Below are 17,731 nucleotides of genomic sequence, written 5' to 3'. Positions count from 1 at the left end.
TATCTGAGTAACATGATGACATACCTGACAGTGTTTGCCTGCAGCTTCTCCAGTACGACTGTATTTTGTTGCTTTTATATTGTTTTTATAAGATGGACATAAAAGTATTTTTTATATACTGTATTTATACGTGTTTGGGTTTTCTGTTCGAGAGCAGAAACTTGGATGTGATCACGGTTTGTGTCTTTCTAAAGTGAATATTAACCAAATGAAACTAAGTAAAAGTCGGCTAATTAAGAAGAAAAGTTTTTAATTGAAAACTGAAAATTGCAAAATATGTGTACACATAATTTATTCATTAATCGGCTTAGGACAGTTAAAAAGTAGTAAAAAAAAGATTTTTGTTTTAAAGTGGGTTTATTTTTCATATTTGTTGTGAACACAGGGATTTTAATTGTTGCGTTAGTGATAACAGCGTGTTCATGTTTTTCAGGGCTTTGAATGTCACAATAATTTAATGGAAGAAAATACAACAACATATAAAGAAAACTATTCACGTACTATTCACGTGTACATAAACTTCATATGGAGGCTCTGTCCCTCTCTCTGATCTACAAGATTGTTTTCTCTTTATCCAGAGTCAGATTTCTGTAAATGGCTTCTTTACAGGCAGATTAAATAAAAACTTTCACATCAGATATTTGAGAAGTTTAATATTAAACTGATCCATATTCTAAATGAACTCTATTTATTAATTAAGCAGAATATAAAAGTAAAAGTGCTACAGATAAGATGGCAAGAAGGAATTTAAATGTTTTAAATGAGTTTTATTTTGTTGGCAGAAACATCATAGTTCAAGTAAAAGAGCAGAGTCATTAAAATGTAAATATTTTTTACTGTGTTCAAGTAAAACGACTGATCTTATTTCTTCTTTTCATCCCAAGGCTCTGCATGCTGTGCAGTTTCAGCTCTCTGATCTAAAATCATTTATTTTCATGTGTCGGAGTCAGATTTCCTTTTAAAGGACTTCTGCACTTGTGGAACAAACATCATTTGTCTGGAGCTTCCTGGGACTTAAACCCTGAGATGGCATAAGCTTCTGGACTTATTGTATTTGTAACAAAGGCATGAAAGTACATTGAGCGGAGGATTTAAGTATTCATTTATTCGTCCGAGCCCAACGGTTGTCACAGTTTTGTGCAGCGATCAGGTTTTCGAATTGAAACAATGAAGTCTGGAGACAGAAACGTGCAGGAGACCACCAAACGAAACAGAAAAACATCAGCAAAGATTCAAAGGTCCAGCAACCTGAGTCTGTGCAGACATGTGATGTGCTCGTGAGGACCGCTCGGAGCGGTGAGGCCTGCAGGATGCCTTGATTGAAAGCAGCCTGGGAACCATGGCACGGCATGTCCGGCTGGGCCAGGAGGGGGTGCGTCGAGCAAACTAGTCATCGTGGTTGACAGATGCCCCCAGAAAGCCACTAACAGGATGACGCCTGCGCTGCGAGGGCTGCGAGGTAAAGACGGATTATGTCTGAGCAGTAGATAAACAGATTATTCCAGACACAGTGCCTACTTTTTTAACCTCGTCACTCTTGCCACACTTTGCAGCAGGTCCTGTTCTGGAGCGGTTTACGCTTCCACACGCATCCTGGAATTCATCGGGAGCGTTTCAGCAGCCGCTCAGGGTCCCCCGAATGACACGAGGTCGACCCACGCCCATGATCTCCACCTGAGCCAGAGGAGCCCCCTCCTCTCCGCTGACACCTTCCCTTGTGCTGCTGGATTTACTTTGACGTTCATATTTCAGGAGACCGTCCTACATGATGCTTTGGGCGTTTGGACTCGCTCTGCTGCTCGCCGTCGCTCCGCAGGCTGCCGTGATTAAAGGTGAGCCTCGTTGGTTCGCTTTTTATTCTTTGCAAACAGAGAGGTTAGATATGAGGGTTTAAAGAGTAAGGCTATCTATACTCGTACTAAATTTGGTCACAATGTGAAGCAAAGCCTATTACGATTGCGTAAGTACTTGGCTGTGAAGTCATCGTGGAGTTGGACTGTCACTTTTCCCCCGAGGATACCAAAAAGGCAGTTTAAATGCATGGTGACATCGCAAGAAGTTTGCCTTCCTCCATTTATGTGTGTGCAAACATGTCCTCAATGCAAATGGAAATGCAGAAACAGATAATGGCAGTTAAATAGATTCATGGCTGGCGTGCTGACAGCTTGACAATTTGAATTACAGCTTTCTCTCCTCACATATTCAGGAAAGAAAGAAAGCTAAAAATCTGACAAAAGAGGGGCTGATAATCAAAGTTATAAAACAAAGTTCACCTTCACTTCAAAACATTTCTCAGGCTGTTTATTTCTCCCAAAAGCAGCCCGATGAATTACAACCCTCACTTTGACTCATGCTGTCCTAAATTTATCTACAACAAACCACTTGTTTAGGAGCGTCCTTTTGGTACACCGAGTGCTTCCAGTTTTAGTGTGTGTGGGCGCCTGAAGGAGAGAGTCGACCCTGAGCAATGACTGTAAGGCAAGCGCTGAACTCGGCTCTGCTCCATGCAGCAGATAAACACAAAACAGAGAAATGCTGAAGGACTCACACAGATTAATGTAGGGAAAGATCACGGCATGTGCCCAAAGTGAATGTGAGGGATAGGTGGAGGTTTAGAAACAAGAACATAGAGAGAATCAGAAGAAAAGGTCAAAAACATGGAGCTACATGCAGCACCAGACAGCTTTATAAAATATTCAACACAAAAAGGTTTTATTGGTGCAATTTGGTGGTGGTCTCTTTCTCAGTTCAGTCATTAGAAACCTTTAGAAACATTTCTGCATCACTCACAGGTTTAATATCTTTAATTAATCCGTTTCTGTTTTTCCTGATGTTCCCTTGTTTATTAATAACACATACTGCATCATTTACAGGTATTACTGCTCCTTCAAACTGAAGCACAGAATTAATGTCGGCAGTGATACGGAAGGATTTAGTCACATTAATGCTGCATAAAAAAGCACATCATCAAAATTAACCTGGACATTTTCAACACTGTAGCTTCTTTGGATAGAAAACGGTATCTAATGAGAGCAAACTCAGAAGTGAAGTATTTAAATACTTTTACATCCCACATTCACCGTCAGTGCAGACAGTAAAAGCTTCGGTGTTCAGAAGATGTCAGGATTCATAAATTTTAACAATTATGATGTTTACAGTTAGAAAACTAGAAAAAATGTGCATAATTTACAAAAATCCTCTGATTCAAGCTGACTTTAATGTCCAGAATCCATCAGGTTCTGTAGGATACTGAAGATTTAGTCACATTAATGCTTCATAACATATCTTGGAGACTTTCTTCTGCATTTAGCTGTAACGCTGCAGCTTCTTTACGATTTATTTTCTTTGCAAAAAATGTCACGCATGTAAATATGTTATTGTCATCTATGTAAGTTGAACTAAAATAAACTTAAAGGTCTGTAAGAAAGAAAAAGAAAAACGGGATAAGTGTTGTGTAGCAGCATGTTAGGAGGTCACAGAAAGTCAGCGTCTCTAGAAAGATCATTTAATACCAGCCTTCAAACTGCTGACACTTCGATACTGATAACCTAAAACCTTTCAGGGACTCGCCTGTAAGAACACAAATCTCAGTCACAAATCTTGATGCCTACGTTGTTGTGCTCTGTAGTCATGTCCATGACATTTTAATATAAAGATTTGTCGAGTGATTATTGTGTAACTAACCGAGACAGCCAGAGGGGAGAATGTAAAAATTAGCTGTGATGATAAACAAGTCAAACTAAGAACTTCCAGACCTTTTACCCTCTGAATGAGACCACTGAGGGAACAAAGTGTGGATCCAGTCTCCTCAGATCTGGGCAGTGATGTTAGAGTTTGCATCTGTGTCTGCTAACATGCTGCTTAAATGCTACTAACATGCTGCTAACATGTTGCTAACACGCTACTAACACGCTGCTAACATGCTGCTAACACGCTGTTAACAAGCTGCTAACACGCTGCTAGCATGCTGCTTACACGCAACTAACACACTGTTAACAAGCTGCTAGCATGCTGCTAACATCCTGGTAATATGCTGCTAACACACTGTTAACAAGCTGGTAACATGCTGCTAACAAATTGGTTACATGCTGGTGTGGTGTCTGAAAGTTCAGGTTTATCTTATGAGCTAAAACACAAAAACTGTAAATCTGGCGGTTATAAAATACTCTCTGACTCTGTTTACCAGCTCGTAGCCATGAAGCTGTGCGTTTGCTTTCAGAGCACATCTTTGATGATGTGTCCTGTGGAAGTGACAAACCATTTTTTTAAATTAATCCTGTGATTTCACTGCTTTTCTTTCACTGCTTTCTCATTTTTCTGCAAACAGCTGCTGTCATGTGAGGAGATGTTATTATAAATCAATTTATATTTCAGATGTTTTCTCACTATATATATATATATATATATATATATAGTGAGAAAACATCTGAAGTGAACTGTTTCCTGTGTGAGGAGGTATTGCGGTGGAAAATATCCCAGGTCGGGATGTTTTTCGCTGCAGCATGAAATTCTTCTTCATCATGTTCTTCTTGGGAAACATGGTGGTTGCCAACTGTAAGACATTTGTTCTTTAAAAGTGCTATTTGAAGACAATTTTGGTAATAAATGTGATGTAGAATATTGGACATGATATTGGACTCATACAGAAACATTAACCTGGACATCTGTACATTAGGATGAGCCAGGCCTGCCCTCCATCATTGAGTCTCTTCATCACCTTTATGTACAGAAGTTATGAGCAAAACTTGTCAGGTTCGGTGGTCAGTTTGCAGCCGAGTGCGAAGCGACTGGGATAAGAACTGGCACCTCTAAGTGTCCACTCCAGGTTGGGAAGGCGTTTCTGCCTCAAGTGGAGGAGGTAAAGTATCTTGAGGTCTTTGCTTATCTGTGAGGGAATAAGGAGGGAGCAATAGTGATAGAAATGAACTTACTGCAAATTTAATTCAGTCTTATTTCTATACCTCCAATATTTTAAGTGCCTTGGGGCACTTAATATTTTAAGGTAATGATCCTACAAAATACAGAGAAATCTGCAACAATCAAACAACCCACCTTTTGAATAAGCAAAGGAAAAAACTTCCTTTTAAGCGGAAGAAACCACCGTCACAACCTGGCTCAGGGAGAGCCAGAGATTAATAAGAACTAATGATTAAATGCAGAGGGGTGTATACACATGGTGACTGAAGAAGAAACACCCAGTGCATCATGGGAATTCCCCAGCAGCCTACACCTATTGCAGCATAACTAAGGGAGGATTCAGGTTCACCTGATCCAGCCCTAACTATAAGCTTTATTTTTCATAGACACTGAAGGGTGTCTGGGCTCTCATCTGAGGTGTTTCAGCCATGTCCTACTGGGAGCAGACCCAGATTTTCCCTTTGGTAAAGTCTCTGTGCCCCCCTGTTCTGGACATATCAGACTTGGATAAGTAGATTTGTTTCTGAAGTGACCAGAACTACTTTTGTTGTCTCCTAAAGAGTTGTTTTGCATATTACATGTCAGAAACTAGTTGTCCAAAGGCTCAGAATATGCTGTTTCTAATGATTGGAGAAAGAAAATATCAATTTTAATGTGGATCTGTCTAATTACTGAAATGCTAATCAAGGTTTTTTGGTTTATGGACGTCTTTTCTACCTCTGACTCTTTGCAGAGTAAATCAGACCGGCGGTGGTGTCACTGCGGTCCTGACGCTGCTCCATCAGTCTGCGTTTGACTCGTCACGATGTGTGTTTGTCTCTGAAATATCTGGCATCTGTTTATTTACCACAGCAGCGTAGCAGCAGCTGGTGTTTTATCTGCTCTTCACTCACTTCGGCTCTGATTCCTTTCCTGCAGCTCCAAGCTTCTTCTCCTGTTTGTTTTAAGCCTCTTGTAGTACCAGACGGATGGGGTTTAAATCAGGCAGTGTCGTTTGTGTCGCCAGTGGCAGAAAATGACTCTAAATCCGATTTCGACTGTTTTCAAATGTTGTTTAAATCTGGTGACATGAGCTGCGCTGCTCTTTGTAGTAAACACCACCCATCTGTTGCTCTAAACAAATGCCAGGGATTTGGATCTGACCGCGATCTGCTCTGCAACGACTGTGTTTTGACCCTGAAGTTATTTTTTACCTCCTCTCTTTGTCTGGCTCAGAGGGCGATGGAAGGATGGACTCGGGGGTGAAAATGGAGGCCGTTGGCCCGGCGGGACTGGCGCAGCTGCTCAAGATGCCCGCCCTCACCAAAAGTTCAGGGTTTGAACCAGAGCTACGCCGATCCAAGAGGTCGGTGTTTTTACACTCCGGAGTGAGAATCTGCCCCCAGGAGACCATCAGTGAGGTGATCGCAAGCCACCAGGCGTACTACCAGCTCAGAGGTACAATTTGTATTAGTCTGGAGACAATAATACCCCCTAATCGCTGTTGTCAGCAGTATTCCTCTGATAAATTACAGGTATACTACAACTGAATTCAAGTTTTATTTATATAGCACCAAATCACAGCAGTCGCTTCAAGGTGGTTTATGTTGTAAGGTAAAGCCCCTGCAATAATAGAGGGAAACCCCAACAATCAGACGACTCCTGATGAGACAGTGGCAAGAAAAATAAAACCCTTTTAACAGGAAGAACCAGTCTCAGGGAGGGCTTCTTATCTTACCTTTCCTAAATCATTTGCTGGTTTTCTGCCTATAAATCTGCAAACAACTCCGAATTATCGGCCAAATATTGATATTGTTCAAATTCCTTCTACAAATAGGCCCTTTTGGGGCTTTTATTTTGAAGCTCAAGTGTAAAGAATGTGTCAGTGGTCACCAGGATGTAAAACTCATGCATGAAACCATGAGACAAATATTGAGTTTGGTAAATCTGCTTCAAAGTAAAGTTTAGTACGATTTTTTTTCCAGTGGAGTATAGGTTTGATGCACACGTGCAAAGTTACACGACATTGTGCCTTAATTAGCAGCTCATTATGGGGGTCCTTTCACCAGAGCAGCTCTTATTTGCATTTTGTGCAGGGCTGAAGGTAAGAAAGTTTCCCACAACAGCAATAAAAACTGTGAAAAATATTTTACTATCTGCTTATTTTCTTTGCAGAAGTGAAAAAAATGTTTTCTGATGCTTTGGTAAGAATTGTGTATGTGGGTGGATGCAGGAGGCAGTAAACAGCTGAAACAGTCGTGAACCTCCACCCTGTTACAGACTGCACCCATACGCTTCTGTTCGTGACACGGCGTGCTATGAGCCTCACTGACTGACATCAGAATGAATTTACATCAGTTTGTTCAGAAATGTTCAGAAATCATTTGATGAAGACGGGAGAGGGAATAAATATCAAAGAACATCTGGAGGGATCGGATGACAGCGCTGAATGCACGCCTTATTATTACCTTTTCCTTAAGATGAGGTCCTTACATTTAGCAGTACAATAGAGTCCTGGAACCACTGATGGTGTAAAAAAAAAAAAAAGGTGAGGTGTGGGGATGTAGGGGTTGTTCAAAATTTAAAAAAAGTTCAAAGAATAGGCTGATGTTGGTGCTCCAGCATGGGGATTTCAGTTCAGTATCAGAAAGGGAAGCAATGCTTTTCCTAAAAACGTGCACATTTGGAAAGGTAATCTCCAAATTTTTAGCTTTTCTTCAACTTTAACTGGCACTGCTCTCACCACTGTGCTGCCTTTTGTTGTGAGAAAATTAAATTTGTGGCTCCACAATTTTTTTTAAATGTGGAGGACAAAGCAATTAAACATGATGCTGTGAATATAATTTTACTGGTTTTAAGTGTTTGCATGCTTTCAAGTCTTAAATATAATCAGAGTGAATTTCAAGAGGAGCTTTAAAAGCCTTAAATTTAGCAGATTTTACCTGCAGACATCCACACAAAGAAAAGACAAAGTGCAGAAGTGTCGGTTTCTTCACACAGTTTCAGCAGGCAGTTTCACTGTGGAGGAGGGGGGGAGTGGAGGAAAGTACAGGTACATGATCCCACACTCGAGCCAGCTGACCCGTCACGGCGCCACTGAGGACCGATGAAGTGACTCACAGACGTGAGTCACTCCCCTCCTCCGCACAGAAAAGTGCCGAGCTGTGCGGCTTGTTCAGCACAGGAACAGAAGCACGGGGATCGTACCTGTAAAACAAAACGGCCTCCGCACGAATCTTTTGAGCGACAGATGCAGGACAGTGTGAGGAGTCCCGTGTCCGCAGGTGGTCCAAAAGGTGACGCCCCCCCACCCCCACTGATGTTTTCTAATCACTTTTTCTTGAGCTTTATACAAAACACCATGAGCTTAAGGAAAGGTGTGAAGGAGAGCTGATGAGGCCAGGAAGATCAGACTGCTGGACTAGAAACTCCTCATCATAGATACTTCTTCACATGTGTGGTTTTTGCATGCAGGCTGTATAAATGTGGACATCCAGGTGAAAAATGTTGCAGACTGAGTCTCGTATCTTCTCTTGCTGCTAAAGGAAACTCGTGGTTTTAATGGCTTTCTGATGATGATAAAATCTGTCAGTGCAGAATGCCCAGAAAGAGGACAAAACCAAATCAACCTCCACTTCACTCCATTTTCACAAAGCTCATTATCGTTATTCACAGAGGTCAGCTCTGAAGAGAAGAAGCTTTATAACAAGCACATCTTAATACAGCAGCAGTTCAGCTGTGGATTTAAAAGCCTGTTGTTGAAGCTTTAAAGCACGTCAGCAGGTTACAGCATGAGTGGAAAACCTCACCGCCCTTCAGTCTGCTTGTGAACGGTCGGCACAAGTCGTGGGTCCCCATCTCCTTTTGATAGTAATGCCACACCACTCTTCATATGGACAAACTGTTCAAGTGTGCCCAATAACCTTCAGCAGCGGGCGCCCATGTGCATGGAAACATGGGGTTATATATATAAAAGTTCTAGTTGGTCGCGGCATCCGCCTCGAGCATTTCGCTGCCGTCATTTTTAAACTCCTCCCTCCTCCGCCGCTCCCGGCTGTGGCTTCAGATCGATGGCGCCCTCCTCCATCTTCGTTTTCCATCCGAGCTCCCCTTGCACTTCACATTGATCCACATCAGCCTTCACCTCCCTCCCCACACCGTCAGCGTCTAGACCCCCGCGGGGGGCATAGCTGTGCACCTCGTGCCCCGAGTACCCCCTAAAAATAATTAAATGGCGTCTAAAGGCCAAAGAGTCCTCACATAATTCAGCTTTTTCTTCGTTGTGCTCATAGCTGGTCTAATAAATCTCTTTCTTTTTAAGCCTCGATCTCATCTGAGTCGCCCCTGACAGAGCAGCTCTGAGATGACGGATGAAAACTGTTTGTGACATCAGTTTTAAATGCAGCTCGCTTCGGGCTGTGTGCGTGTTTAGCCGGATACTACCAAAGAAAAATGGGCCAGAGTAGCTGTGGATAAAACATGAATTTTTTAAACAAGACGCGTGAATCTCTTCAGATGTTCAGTGAGAGTTTATTTGTGTGTTTGAGGAGTTTTTCCCTCAGTTAAAATTCACTCTTTTATGACTATTTATTGTTATTACCGGCACCCAGGAGCTCCTACTTGCAAGAAGCCAAATTAAATGTGTTTTAATGTTTACCCATGTATGTGCAGCGTCTGCAGCCTGCAGAGCTGCATGCTGTGTTTGTGTCTGTGTTTGCTGTGTTCCTTTATCCTGTGCTGTAAATGTCAGAAAGATCCTGCCCCACTCTGATGGCTTAATTCTGTTTTCACACGTTCACGCTTCATCTCCGCTGATTTTCGTGTCATGCACATATCTTTTCATCTTTCTCGTCTTATCTCTGCTCGCGCTCCTGTTTGATCTTTTATCCCCGTCTAACACGGACTTTATTTTCCGATTGATTCAGAGCGGATTAGTTCGAAGTCTCGTGTGTGTTCTGTAAATTTGGACATACCGAAGGCTTCAGTGTGTTGTTTAAAAAGGGAAAATCATACAGCCTTGCTCACAGATCCCACCGATGGACCTTCTTTAGTTATTCCCAGTGAAACCAGACAGAAGCTGACGTTTCCACAGATGATGGTGGTTCATTCAGACAAAGCAAGAAATACTGGTCTGATTTCTGCAGTAATAATAAGTATTGCATCTTTGCTACCTAAATAAAACCACGATCACGTCTGTGGTGCAGCATTCTCATGTGAATATTTGTTTGGGCATCAGTCGATGAAATCATTGATCATCTTTGCATGAATCTCTTACGTCCTGTGTTCCTCCACTCAACTCTAAGCATTCACAGCAGACGGCTTTCTCTGTTTTCTCAGTATTATTGTGGGGCCTTACGATACAAAGCTACTTCAGGCAACTCTTAAAGAATTGATTTAAATTGAATGACCCCGGGTGTGACTGTGGTTTAGGTTGTTTGTAGATTTGTTCCCTCAGTGTTTCCTGTCTCATCTTTTTGTTAAGTTAATTCATGTGTCACTTCCTGTTTTATTTTGGTAGTTTGTCTTGTGTTTAGCCTAATTTCTTTGATTTTGCCTCCTGTGTCTTGTTACCCTGCTGTTTCTGCTTTACTTACCCTCGTGTATAAACAGCACTGTCTTCCCCTCAGTCTCAGCGTCTGTTAACCTCCCACATGTGTCTCCAGCTTTAGGGTTCTTTTTTTTACTTTTCTGATGGACTTTGTTTTGGCTAGTAAAGAGCCCATAAAAGAAAGGCTCACCTTGGTTTAGTTTGCCTTTCTCCACGTGTCTGCAATTCATTGCAGTTTCTCTGATTTAAACTCATAGACATAAACTGCACGCCTGTTAGACTTCAGCAGAAGAAGATGGATGGACGACTAAACCAATCTTACTGTGCCATCAGTTTTTGTTTTTTAATCCTCCTCAGTTAATTCATCCATCACAGACACTGCTGCAGAGTTTAAAAATGTCCTCTGGAGGTTGGAGAGCTGAAACTGTCTGATTCATTTAAAATTACCTTGCAACAAATCTGTATTTGCATATAGATAAACATGTACATGTTTATGAATATAAACATCCATAAATGGATGAAATGTTGTTTATATTAAAAAGAATGAGGCTGCTGTGAGGAGGTGGATATTGGAGGTGAGGAGGTGGAAATGTCACTATATTAAAACACACACACATCTTCTTTATTTCAGTGATGTGGCACAACATCAACATCCACCTGTGCAGTTTTTCTGTCATCAGACCAGGTCGAAGGTTTAAACCTGATCTAAGGTTTAGGATAATTTTGATGTCTGCTGGTTAACTATTGGAGTCAATCTGGATTTAAATAAATTGTCATCTCTGTGAGATGTACAAGTTTAAAAGTGCAGATCCAATTAGAAAACGATGTTGTGATGATATAAAGAAACTTGTGTGTGTGTGTGTGTGTGTGTGTGTGTGTGTGTGTGTGTGTGTGTGTGTGTGTGGTCAGTTTGTCAGGAGGCGGTGTGGGAGGCGTTCAGGATCTTCTTCGACAGGATTCCGGGGACGGCCGAGTACCAGCGATGGGTTCACACGTGTCAGCACGAGTCGCTCTGCATCTCTGACCTCGCCAAAAACTTCAGCGACTCGGAGGAGCACGTGAGCATGATTCAGCGGGTACGAACGATATTCTTCACATCTGCCTGCAAACCATGTTTCATGTTCATCTCAGCTAACCTGTCATTGTTTTCGTCGTTATGTTGAAGGCGTGAGTTACGTCTTGGATGCTTTTAAATAAACGAAGCGGCGTGAGTTTCGCTGTCAGTCAAAGGCACACAATGAGCTGGAGTAAATATGCAGTGCTCCTCGTCATCTGTATTTAATCGAGAACCTGATGTTAATCCAATCACAGTGATACTGAATGGAGACAGTTTTTACTTTATACTATTTACAGTTTTCTGAAGGTCCTTCACTTTCTTTGGTTTCTTTTTCTTTTTTTCACCTGAGCCTCAACTCAACCCCATATTTAGTTCCTATTTAGTTCAGTGTTTTTGCTTATTTTAGTTTATTTTTATTGTTTTTCATGTGCAGGAAAGCCTGCCGAGGCCAAAGACACTTCAGCTACAGACACTTCCAGTATATTTTAATGTTTTGCTGTCAGTTGTGTTTGTTTGCGTCATTTTTGTTGTTTTTTAGTCTACTTTTTTTTTCACTTCCATTTAAAATGTTTTGGTCACAATGAGCTAATTAGTTCTCTTAATTTAGTATATTTTTTGCTGTTTTTACAACAAATAAGCTGATTCTCCCAGCATGAATCATTCAGGCACCTCACTTGCAGGAGGGTGGTTGGAGTTTGTTGGCCGGCAGCCGCGTTGTAAATCCATCAGCAAACATGCAAACATTCGTCACCGCAGCATCTGTCCTGTCTGTAAAGTCTCAACATTAACGGCACGAAGATTAAAAACTGCGGAGATTTATACTGAATCAGTCCAGTTAACCTGCAAAGGAGAAAAGAGATGCTTTAATAGCATTTAGCTGCTCAAAACCGCTGGGAATATGAGCGAGCTGGACATTTAAAACGTTCATTAACATTCAGAGGCGTTTTTAAAAAATGATACTGTGGAGATTTAATAAGTTTAATCGCCAGAAGGTTTGTAAAACTTCAGGGACAGCTGCAGCTAAATGAAGGTTTAAACCACAAGAGGCACTTTTTAAATGAAGCCTGGTGTAAAAGTAAATCAAATAATCAGTTAAAGTAAAACCAAACAGCTGCACACGAGCTGAAATAATGTGTGGTGAAAGTAAACGATTGTTCTGGTTTCTGATTGGTTTACAGAGGATGGATGGACTGAGAGACAGGAGGCCTTCATCACGGTAAGAGCTGACAGATGATTCATGTTTGTTAAGCTCTCACTGTGCTTCTCTGACTGCATGCACACTGATAATGTGAATATGATGCAAACAAGGCCATTAAACAGTGTGTGTGAGGGTGTGAACTCGCAGGAGTCCAGAAATGTCATTTAAACAAATGATTTGAGTGTCAGAGCGAAAATCAGCTTTACATTAAAAACTTGGTGATTTCTTAAAATGAATTGTCTAAAGCAGAGGTATCAAACATAATAATAATGCAGTCCCATTAAACAGTATTGAAAAAAGTGATAGACGGTGTAAATTTTGGACTTTTAGCTGTATTTTTTGAAGTTTTACAGCTTTTACTGACAGAAACTTCCCACATGGTCATTCATGCTCCACCAAAGTAATTGGGTAAAAAAACTTAAATAAAACACTTGCATAAAAGTTCCTGTTTTTCACTGCCTACTATAGATATTTCATTTTGTTTTTACGCAGGATATCCTGTGTATCCACTGAAAACTATACACTGTACACATGAATACACGTTTGTGTAATTTTACACGTTTACAGTCTAAAGATCAGATTTTGTAATCTGGTTAAAAGGATCGTGGTGCTGATTGAACCCTCACTCCCTGAGGCGTGTTTCAGAGGTTTTATGCAAACCAACACGATTTTAGTGTCTGACCACGTGCTGAACTTTGCATAGCTGTTAGAAATATTCATTAGTTAAACTTAACAATGAGCACTCAATAAAGGCGGGGGCAGCAACCTGCCCCTGAGCCTAAGTTTCTTCCTGTTAAAAGGGGGTTTTTCCTTCCCACTGTTGCCAAAGTGCTGGCTCACAGGGGGTCATATAGTTGTTGGGTTTTTCTCTGTATGTACTATTCCAGGGTCTACCTTACAATATAAAGCACCTTGAGACAACTGTTGTTGTGATTTGGCGCTGTATAAATAAAATTGAATTGAATGGAGAAGCAGATTTTCAGCACCGTCATTGCCCGCAAAATTAATCGATTCCAGGCAGTTATTGGCCATTTACAGGTTGGGAATTTTGCAGGTGCCAGAAATGTTTTTTTATATTTATATTTGAAATTTACAGACATGTTTCCAAGACTGACGTCAATGACAGCTTGGGCAAAAATAACGGTGGATGAGCTTCTGGTGGTCATTATGTTCTTTTCTGTTGTTGTCTACACATTTCTGCCACTTCAATCAAAAGATTCCTTCAAAATATGCATTCATGCATCAGAAACATCTTACCATACATAACGTGTGCAGGGAGAGGGAGAGGAGCATGAAAAATAAATAACTTCCTTTAACAAATAGCAGATTTGAGGGGTAATTACACACATGCAATCAAAAGGTTCCTCATTGGATCTTTACTAAGGACTGAAGTGCTACAGTAAAGGATTTTCAAATGTATGTTTTCATTTGTAAATTTTAAGTGTTTATTGATTTGCAGCAAAGCATCACTTTCATAGGTTCAGCTGAGCAGTCTGTCAGTGAGTCATGTTTCAGGGAGAAACGTCACATCGGTGCAGATGTTGCTTTAATGTCACGAACACGGTGGAGAAAGTGCCGTTTGGAGCTGACAGGTGCGCTTTTGTGTGTTTGTAATCATTCATGGATGACTCAGCACCGTCATTATTTCTGATCTTTGTGTCTCTTCCATAAAGGAATAAATACAAAGTAATGTGTGTGCGTGTGAATTGTTAGCAGAGTGAAGTTTATTACTTTAATTCATCATTTTCACTCATTGATCTGAGCGTCGGTGTTTCAGCTCGTTCTGCTGCTCTCTTCATGAAAGATGGATGAAGTTATGATGAGTCGAGTGTGACTCTTATTAGAAGTACAAGGCAGGTTATGCAAGATTCATTCAACGTGATTAAAAAACATGCAGACCTTTATTTTTTTTTAACTTGAAGGGTTTTAATATTTCATCTGCACTAAATGTTCTCTGTAAAACATGTGAGACTTTGGAAGAAGCCCTTCTTCCCTCTTAAAAGCAAAATCCTTTGTGTTTGTGGTGGCGTTTGGATACGACAGGCTTAAGCCCAAAAACACTCTGCTTTATATGGGATTAGCATTACATTTAACATACAGCATGGCCATGTTTTATTAAGTAACTGAAATGCATATCAGCGTGTAACCCTCATCATGAAGTAAAACAGATTTTGTTCAAACATCGGCCGTTTTCCACCGGTGCTCACACCAAACATAGAGCAAAGTTTTGAGCTGCGTTACTCGGCCAAAAACAGGACAGACACAACAGCAGCTGCCTCAAAGTGCTTTATAGTGTGAAGTAAAGACTCAGTGATAGAAAGAAACCCCACCAAACAACCCCCTGTGAGCAAGCATTTGGCAATAGTGGCAATAGTGGCAAGGAAAAACTCTCTTTTAACAGGAAGAAACTAATGGAAGAACCAAATAGAGTTCTAAAAATGTGACGGATATAAAAAAAAAAGTCTTTAATTTCAGATCAGTGCATCTGTAAAACATAAAGTTGGAAGTCTTACAGCTGTGCTCATTACTGATACTAGAACAGCTTTGCATGATTCACAGTTCAACATAAACCTTCTTTATGTCACGCTGAGCCTCGCTGCTGTCCCCTCAGTTAATCCTGTGTGAAATAAGCTGTTTTAGCTCCTCCCACTTTAAGCCATCTTCATTCTGACAGAAGGTCTGAACAGAAGGTGGGTGGAGCTTCTGTTTCAGATTACCATATTAGGGATATCCTCTCCCTGTGATGTCATTAAGAACCACGAGTAGAAAAAACTGCCTGAAGCTGAGTGTATGTTCTGATTCGTACATACACCAACCTGGAGCAGGAGAGATGTGACAGGAAGTCAATCAATCAATCAATCAATCAATCAATCAATCAATCAAATCTTTATCTCAAACATATAAGTAATAAATGTTAATACACATAAAAGACAAACATGAAATCACTTAAAGTGACCATATTAGGGGGAGAACGCAAAGTTTATCAAATCCTACACTTATCTAGATCATCCTCTGTTTTCATTATACAATCTAAAATATACCTATGTGCCACGAATACATATGTCTGTGTAATATGTGTTCCTGTAACTATTTTCATTGTTTGTAAATGTTTAAAAAGATGAGTCAAAGATGTGCGTTAGTAGTTTTCAAATTCTTCAATAACTCCAAATTGGGGATGTCAAAGAAATTTAATTTCACATTTAATCCCTGAGATATTTTAGTATAAGAAAAAGAAGTGCAATGTTCAACACGTCTCAGTTTTTCCACACAATAAAGAAATTCTGCTGAAGTGAATGAAAGAAAGCACTCTTTAACTGTAAAAATCAATGTGCGAAATTACAGAAAAATAGCATCCATGTGAAAACAGGAACTTCTGTAGCACATACAATGAATAAACAGGAACTTTTATGTTTTTAAATGTATTTTCTAATTACTTGTAGCATGAATGGGCATGTGGGAGGTCTTTGTCAGTAATGAGAAAGCTGTAAAACTTAATCATTTACACCTTGCTTCACATTTTTCAGTGCTGTAAAGTGGGGCCAGACTGGAGTCTCTGCTCGGCCGACCCTAGGCCCCGGGCCTTATGTTTGACACCCCTGCTCACTTTCAGAATGTGAAATTTTGTGTCATGGTGTGTTTGTCTTTCTGCAGGGGAGCGACGACTCCTGCACCAACGCAGAAGCTCCCGGAGATCACAGGTAGGACATCTTCAGCGGAATGCATATCATCTGTTTATACACTGATAGTTTTTTACTGTTTTCATTGTATATTGTCGTATACACAAATATATTATACAAGTAGATTGTAGTTGGTTTATTCTGAGATTAACGTTGCTCCTGTCTCTCTTCAGGTCCCGAGGCTCAGACCGATCCTCCGTCAGCACCCCCGGTGCTCGTCACCAGCACCACTGTCTTCTTCAGTTCCACGAGTGCCTCTCCAAGCTCCGCCCCTGACACAACCCGCCCTGCCAAGGAGCTCAAAGAGGTACAGAGGAGCACTTACATTTACATCTGAGGTATCAATCTGGCGCTCTTATCTGCCGCAGGAAGCTGAAGGAGGAAGGAGCTCAAGTGTCTGACAGGCTGAAAATGTCACGCTGGAGCACTCATAAAATTATACGTCAGTTAATTTGAGTGAAAGGCATCACTTCTGTCCCTCTGTCCTCTTTCTTAACCTGTAATCACCTGTAAGTAACCCATTAAGAGCTGCTTACTACCTGCTCCGTACTTGAGAACTCAAAGGTTTATCCTTCAACCAGTCCTGTGAAAACTAATTTACTCTGATGATGGAGTAGAACCACTTTTACCAGCAATAAGCTAAAGTAATCATTTTCTGTGTGATTTATCAGCCTCTCACGTCACTGTGGAGGGATTCTGGCCCACTCTTCTTCACAGTGTTGCATAAGTTCATTGAGGTTTGCAGTATTTGTCTGTGCACAGCTCTCTGAGCACAGCATGTCAGTCAGGCTGAGGTCTGGACCGTCGCAGCACCTCGATTCTTTTCTCTCTCAGCCGTTCTGAGATCTGCTGTTGCTTGGGATCATTGTCCCGCTATATGACCCACTGTAGGGATGACGTCGCACTGTGGACAAATCACAAGCAAAGGTTTTCTTTTTTAATGCTACATCGATAAATAAGACAAGCACAAAGATCGGTTTTGTCTTCTTTCACGTCTGTCCGAGCCAAAACAACAGTGAGCCCTCCGGTTCCTGCACCAGCATAATCCACCTCGTTCTTATTCCCAGAGCGTTTGTGTTGTGTAGTGTGAAAACAAGAAGAAAAAGGTGATTAAGAACAAAGCAAAACAAAGTGCTAAAACGAAGGTCCTGTGGCACGTAAACCACCAGCCCTCTGATGTCCTCCAATGTCCTCCTGGTTTCAGTCAACAGTGACCTTCAGCAGGTATTGGAGAGGCTTGCTCAGGGTAACACTGCAGTGGATAAAATCTACACACCCAGATTATATCGGCTCTGACCTGGGGATGCCTTGGGGTCCACCAGGAAAAGCAGGAGGAAGTAGCTCGGGATTCCCTT

The 17,731-nt window shown here is 41.1% G+C and overlaps 1 protein-coding gene across 1 annotated transcript in view; it reads left to right on the top strand.

The window, feature by feature from the left end:
* The first annotated feature begins 1,535 nt into the window (after positions 1-1,535).
* The window catches only part of LOC146372214 (uncharacterized), a 55,936-nt gene continuing 39,740 nt past the window's right edge, over positions 1,536-17,731 (top strand). Inside the window, exons 1-6 of the mRNA XM_084954439.1 lie at positions 1,536-1,832; positions 6,133-6,354; positions 11,354-11,520; positions 12,680-12,717; positions 16,351-16,397; positions 16,550-16,683. Of these exons, the coding sequence (XP_084810565.1) occupies positions 1,766-1,832; positions 6,133-6,354; positions 11,354-11,520; positions 12,680-12,717; positions 16,351-16,397; positions 16,550-16,683 (675 nt within the window). The 5' untranslated portion in view covers positions 1,536-1,765. The remainder of the gene's footprint in view (positions 1,833-6,132; positions 6,355-11,353; positions 11,521-12,679; positions 12,718-16,350; positions 16,398-16,549; positions 16,684-17,731) is intronic.

The sequence above is a fragment of the Perissodus microlepis genome, chromosome 15, assembly GCF_051167445.1.
Source record: "Perissodus microlepis isolate ML-2025 ecotype Zambia chromosome 15, ASM5116744v1, whole genome shotgun sequence".
Classification (NCBI taxonomy): Eukaryota; Metazoa; Chordata; class Actinopteri; order Cichliformes; family Cichlidae; genus Perissodus; species Perissodus microlepis.
This window is presented reverse-complemented; position numbering and strand designations above follow the sequence as displayed.